Below are 6,577 nucleotides of genomic sequence, written 5' to 3'. Positions count from 1 at the left end.
GAGGAAGGGAGGGAGGGAGAGGAGTCTGCTATTGTGTGAGAATGTGAATTAGGTCAAATGTTTGCTTGCAACAACGACTAACCATGCCCCTGTGAGGAAGAACGCTGAAGCCCATGTGGAAGAGGCTCCGTCTTTATCCGTGGCTGCCCCTGCCTCTGACACCATGTGACACTTACCTATCTAAATCAAATCAGAATAAATATAATTTCTTGCGATCATATGATTGCCATCCTATCCGAAGTGAGATGCTGGAGAAATGGTGTGTTCACACTCAATGATAGCCCTCCACGAAGGGCTTGCGTGCGTGCGTGTCTCAGGGGAGGTTGTATGTATGTGGCTCATGATGGCACCCACTCAGCAGGCATCAATCACACACTGGGTGACGGTTCGGCTGCTGGCTGCCCGGCTCGCCGCGCCTCCGGCTCTGGCAAACTGCAGTGATGCTGGTGACAACAGGTTACAGACCACGACTCAAATGAAGCCGCCTGAGACCGAAAACCATGCAGGGTGTGAACGGGGATTATTTAGGGTGGGAGGAGAGGTGGAGGAGGGGGTTAAAAAAAAAAAAAAGAAAGGAAAAGATGCCCGTGCAGGTAGATGCTATAGGCGGTTATAGAAAATGAAAAATGTCAGGCTGATGCAGTGTGCTTTTATCGTGGTTTCATTAAGCCTGTAGCTCATTTTTCCCTCCCTTTTCTTCTCCTCTAATCATCAAAGCGTTTCCGATTAATTCCAGATCAAAGTGAGGATGGTAAAGGATGTTGTGTCCCTGAGGTCAGGTGGTAACTTACACGACAAAGCCTGTCCCCACCACCACAACCACCCCAACCCCCTGCTCCCCAATTTATGAGTGCTAGAAGGGAGGGAGACGGGGGGCTGCAAATGTTAAGGGCAGGTCTAACGTTAATGATCTTTTACGCTTTACAGTCAGAGAAAAACGCGTGATCGGAGGTTTCCTGTGCCCCTCTCTCGTCAAATCACTACTAAGTTCTCTGATGAATCCCTTAATTTCGGGGTTTAAATCACGCAAGACAGCGCAGTAACGCTGAGGTGGGTGCACACGTGTCTCTGTGTTAAATGTATGACCAGGGGAAATGAAGAAACGGCAGGTCGGGCACAAAGAAAAACAAGAAAAGCTGCACAGGCTACAGACCCTGGATGAATTAAGGATGTTGAGTACGTGTGCAGCTTATCGAGCTGAATGTATAGGCAGATATCAATGACCCCCTCCGTTCACTCTCTCCCTCCTCCCTCCAGCCTGTCACACAGCCACGGGCACAGAGCATTGCGCTATAGCATCCCTGTACTCACTCAGCTCAGAGATTTTGGGAGGCGCAGCGTCAACCCCGGTCGCTTCCTTCAGTGTCTGCTTCCCCTCGGACCGGCCGCTCCCCGCGAGCATAATCAATCAAAGGCGATAACTTGGCTTTCCTGGGCTTCACAAAACAGGAATGCACCATATTGCATGTGGCATCCTTCGAGCGCCCGCTGACCCCCTCGTGCGCCCTGTCCGTGCTCCTCTGCTCCCCAGCCAGAAGGGAGGCTGGGAAGTGTTAACCTGCCTTTCTGCTGCCGCGGCTGTATCTCCACTATTATCTCCAAGGGCCAGGTTTTTCCTCCACAGTTCCTCAAGCCCCCTCCATCTCTGCTCGCATCCCCTCGACTCAGCTACTGTGCTTCCATGTGACACAGGCAGAGCTGGAGACCCCCCAATTATGATTTTTGTCTTTTTGATTCTAGCGTCATCCCTCGGCAGGACTTGGAAGTGCAGGTGGAGGTCTACTATATGGAGTGACCCTGGTTTAGGAGAGTTTAGGAGGGTTTCTCAGTCCCCGCTGTAAAATCAAATCAACGGTTCTGTTAATTCTGATGCAGAAAAAATACAATTTGATCTGTATCAAAAAATTTGGAAAATTCAGTCAGAATTATAGACAGTGTACTGCTGAAAATGAACAAAAATAGTTTAAGGAGTAGTATTTTTGTCCTAGAAATAACTTTTCTGGGGTTGTTTAAATGGCTGATGTGTGAGGCAAGGTTTATGGTGGCCTACAGTAAAACCTTTAGTGTCAGAAAAACTGCCATGACCAATTAAAAAAAAAATTGAACCTGGACCTGAGATCACACATAAGCTTCACAGCACGATCATGACCCCTATAAGAGCCTCTAGTGTGAGATACATTTACCCTATCCACTTAGGTGAAAGCTGGAGTCAGGGCAGGTGAGATGAAATATATCACATTTCCCTAAAGTTATTTAATGTCCAATGTGATGTAATAAAGGGATATAAAAGTAGGCCAGTGATGATTTTTCACTGGTGTAGTTTGGCGTAACCTTGCCATACGCAGACCTTTGAAGCCTTTACCTCTACCACTACCACCACCTGCTGGTGTTTTCAGAGCATTGTGGAAGCGCAACCGCCTATCAGGGCGCAGTAGATGGTGTTGCTGTATGAGGGTCGATCCGTGCCACAGAGAGGACAGGTACTTTAACACTGGAAGTTCAGTAAATGTCCTGAAATAGTTCATATGTCTAATTGTTGTTTGTGTTTCATACTGGCACTAAGTATATATTCTAAACTCATCTTCCTCAAACCCTGACCAATTTGTTTTTGCAGCTTCTTTAAGCAGAGATTTTTAGAAATCTGACTGACATCCTGCTTTTGATTAGAAAAAAACATGAGTGAGTGGGGGGAATGAGAAATAACGCATCAGAGTTTATTTTACACTTTTAAAATGTGCCAGTTTTTATCTAAAACTAAGATGTATCAAGGTTAGTCTAAGTGCTATTTTACTTTAAGCTGTGTTAATATTATTTTACTATTTTAGTTATACAAACTGATTTATTACAGCATCTGCTGTGCTTCGGTTCTGGCAGAAGAACATTGATTTATAAGGAAAGGAATGAAAATTGCTTCCTGGATGAACCCAGGGGCAGTACCAGGGTTCAGTAGAAGATAAATATGGATTATTTTGAACTTTGAATCATACATATCATATTTTATGTGGGCTTGTTATGGCAATTTTTTTGTTTTTTATTCTTGGCCTCTACAAAAATGATTTTGCTTGCTTTACAGTATATTTTAGGCTACAATGTGAAGCCGTTCAGTCCTGGGAGGAAATGTAAATCCCTTTGGAGTTGTCTCAGGAACGATATTCGCTTAAAAAAAAAAAAGTCTGCCAAATCAAATATGCAGAACTACCCGCTGTGGTTCCCTCTAAGCTGAGCGAGTGAGCAATCGCGCACCGCTCACATGGTCTCCCCACACAGAAAATCTGCGCTGCACACACAAAAAAATCCAGTCTGAATTGGAATTAAAGTAAATACGTGTATTTATTTTATTTCGCTGATTTTCTGTGCGCGGAGACTGTGTCAGCAGTGCACGATTGCTCACGCGCTCAGCTTAGAGGGAACAGTTGGGGCCCTTGCTAATAAGAGAGAAGCTACAGTCAGCTTTAATACCCTGTATTTGAACATATTGCAGTGCGTATTGCATTGCTTTTTGTTTGTTTGTCTGTGGTAGAAAGTACCATTTACTTTGCTGTTGTCTGCTGGGGTTGCAGGATCAGTGCCAGAGATGCCAACAGGATCAGTAAACTAATTCAAAAGTCTGGAACCATCATTGGCCAGAATCTGGAGGCATTTGAGTCCGTGGGGGACGGGAAGTCACTGAACAAACTGCTCTCCATCATACCCACTCCATGCCCCACAACAGAGGCAGCAGAGCGCCGTCTCCCTCAGACTTATTCAACCCCGTTTCAGGAAAACGTTCCCACCTTCTTTTCAAAACCGTCAGGCATAAGATTCCCACACTTTTAGAAGCTGTTTCTCAGATTTATAGTGTGTATATTATTTATTCATACATTTTTTACTACCCTTCTGCACAATATCATCCTTACTTTGTTTTTAACTTTTCTTTAATGTAACTTCATTTTCATTTTTTTCCATTTTTCTTTGTTGTTGTTTTTTTTTTTTAAATCATTGTCACAATATAAGATACTTACTAAGCATCTGTAGTACTTTTATTTTACCTAAACATACCACAGGTACGCAAATAAATGTGCAATTGTATCACATAATCTACATATGGCATATTGTGCAGTTTACAAAGTTGAGGTTGAACCGAATTGAAAACCAACAGCAACATGAAATAAATTCAGCAGTAAAAGATGAAAACACAGTCTTTAGTTTCACTGAGCATCACAGACACTTTCTGCCAAAAAAACATAAATAAAAGTTTGGTGTGGCACTATTCACCCTTTATACATCAGCCTGCCCTCCCCCTTCTCCGTAGTTTTCGCGCAGCAGCCTCCGTGTTTTACTCGTGGAGTAAAGGTACCTATCCTCACAGAGTCTGCCACTGGGTGTGAAGCTTCACAGGTCTGGTTGTTGTGTTTGAGCGGATTAAAAAAAATCCTTATTATCCACATCCGCATCCCCACAAACACCATCATCAAACCAGCGGGGGCAGGGAGCAGAAGAAGAAGATGGGGTGCTGCTCGGCGCGATGCATGTTGATCCTCCTGTGCTGTTTGCAGCTGGTAAGAGCTTTTCGCACATGATGCTTCGACATAAACACATCTGTTTAGGCATCAGGCCAGCTGCTGTCTATCCCCTTTAATAACTCAAAGCAACCTAAAAGAAAAAAACACCAACAACAACAACAGTAAAAATGCTATTTAAAACTGCATGTTAATGACTGCTATGCTTGAATCACTTCTTTGTTGTTTATAGTGAAAGAAGTTCCGCAGCATTAAGCTTTAAGGCTTCAGTTTTTTAAGACTATATTAAATTTAAGACCATTTAAGGCAAACTGCGACCAAAAGCAGGTTTTACGCATGTTCTTTCATTCACATTAACTCAGGTTTGTCATTCAATTATACCGCAACAGTTGGTAATAAATTAAATTATAGTAAAATTTGCTAGTAAAATCTAAAAAGCAGAAACGCCTAAACGAACTGCTCTTTTATTATTTGCCGTTTTGTTTTTTGTTTTTGTTTTTTCTGTTAGCGCTTCTGTTACAGTAAAGTCAATTTATTTGGGACTTTTGTTCGGCCAGTTGAAAATGACTGCATTATGGCATTTTATAGATCAAACAATTAGCAGAATAGGCTGTAATGAAAATAGTAGGCTACTACTTGTTGACTGCAGCAAATTATTTATTTTCTGTAGCGGGCAATTTTAGTTGAAGGTGGAGAATAGCAGTGACCGCCCACCACCACAATAAAGGGCTGCTCCCACTTTGCCCTCCTCCTCTGTGTTTCCCACCCTGCCCCCTGTATGGCTCACTGGGACTGTGACCCCAGAGGACATGACACTATAAACCAGCTGTATTTCCCTGAGAATGCTTTGTCTCCCATGGCTCAGTTGCCTTGGAAACTTATAAAAAAAAACAAGGTCAAAGATCATGGTCTAACAAGCCATGGCAGCATAGGCTCAACTGACACTCACTGCTGTTTTAAAATTCATTTAAAACTCTGCCCTGCAGATTACAGCGCTGGAGAGGCAGGTGTTTGACTTTCTGGGCTACCAGTGGGCTCCCATCATGATCAACTTTTTTCACATCATCATGGTCATCCTCGGCCTGTTTGGTGCAGTCCAGTACAGATCACGCTACGTTATAATGGTAAGTCTAATACTGAGTGTTGTCTCATAAGAAACAGCTGTTTTTGGTTTGTCATAAAAAAGTTCATTCAAGCTTCCCATCAAGAAGATCAGTACTGTGAATACACAGTAGTCAGGCTCAATATAATGACTGCTAACTTTATTTAGACTTACCAGCATCTCCACAGCTACTTAAATCATATGTTATATCCGGAGTTGGCAGCAGACCATGTGAACTAGAATGGCAACCAACTTTGACAGAGGAGTCAGAAGAGTGTAAAATTATCTGTCTTATATTTCAGGGGCAATGCAGGAGGGAAAAGAGGAGAGACAAATTCTCAAGGTGCAGAAACAGGTCAATGAACTCCCCACACACTGGGGCAGCTGACTGTGAGCACACAATATCTTCAGCACAAAGGTCGCGCTTTAAAACAAGCAGCTCAAGCTGACCTCTTTTTAGTTTAAGAGACATCAGGGCTACTTTCCAAAATCTGACCTGCACATGCCCTGTCCGCTCAGTGTGCTCCTTTGTCATACTGGTTGCCACAATTGCTGCAGAAACAGTAAGATACTCTGAACCAAATAATTAAATTGTGCTAGCACTGCAGAAACATATCTGTGGTATGGTTGTTTAAGTTTTTCATTACCAAACTGTTATGAATCAGTGTAACTTACAGCTGAAGTTTATCAGGAGAGATCAGCTGAGTGGGCACATTGACATTATTGGTCTGGTCTGAACTGCTGAGGCCTCTCTATTATGCCAGTGCTGATTATATGTGAGATATATATGAGTGGCCACTTCCAGGACTGAAAAATTCAGTTTTCCAAAGGCTGATGTTCCACCAATGACCACTAGATGTTGACTCCAAAAGCAAATCAATCCCCTTTGACTTCCATATTAAAATGTTTTTATTGATGTGTTTAAAGCCTGGTACAAAAACACTAAAAACAAAAGTTAAAAAATGTCCCTATAGGT

General features: G+C 42.9%; 2 protein-coding genes across 4 annotated transcripts in view; one reads left to right on the top strand and one right to left on the bottom strand.

The window, feature by feature from the left end:
- The window catches only part of LOC102196047 (uncharacterized), a 22,215-nt gene extending 20,522 nt beyond the window's left edge, over positions 1-1,693 (bottom strand). For all 3 annotated transcript variants that reach the window (XM_005731614.2, XM_005731615.2, XM_005731613.2), the window contains exon 1: positions 1,312-1,693. The gene's annotated coding sequence lies outside the window, so the exon portion shown is untranslated. The remainder of the gene's footprint in view (positions 1-1,311) is intronic.
- Positions 1,694-4,304: 2,611 nt separating this feature from the next.
- Positions 4,305-6,577, top strand: part of LOC102197575 (sodium/potassium-transporting ATPase subunit beta-1-interacting protein 4-like) — an 8,459-nt gene continuing 6,186 nt past the window's right edge. Inside the window, exons 1-2 of the mRNA XM_005731813.1 lie at positions 4,305-4,538; positions 5,486-5,623. Coding sequence (XP_005731870.1) covers positions 4,485-4,538; positions 5,486-5,623 — 192 coding nt within the window. The 5' untranslated portion in view covers positions 4,305-4,484. The remainder of the gene's footprint in view (positions 4,539-5,485; positions 5,624-6,577) is intronic.

The sequence above is a fragment of the Pundamilia nyererei genome, unplaced genomic scaffold (assembly GCF_000239375.1).
Source record: "Pundamilia nyererei isolate P.nyererei 1_Seehausen unplaced genomic scaffold, PunNye1.0 scaffold00044, whole genome shotgun sequence".
Classification (NCBI taxonomy): Eukaryota; Metazoa; Chordata; class Actinopteri; order Cichliformes; family Cichlidae; genus Pundamilia; species Pundamilia nyererei.
Note: the sequence above shows the minus strand (reverse complement) of the source record. Positions and strands in the feature narration are given on the sequence as shown.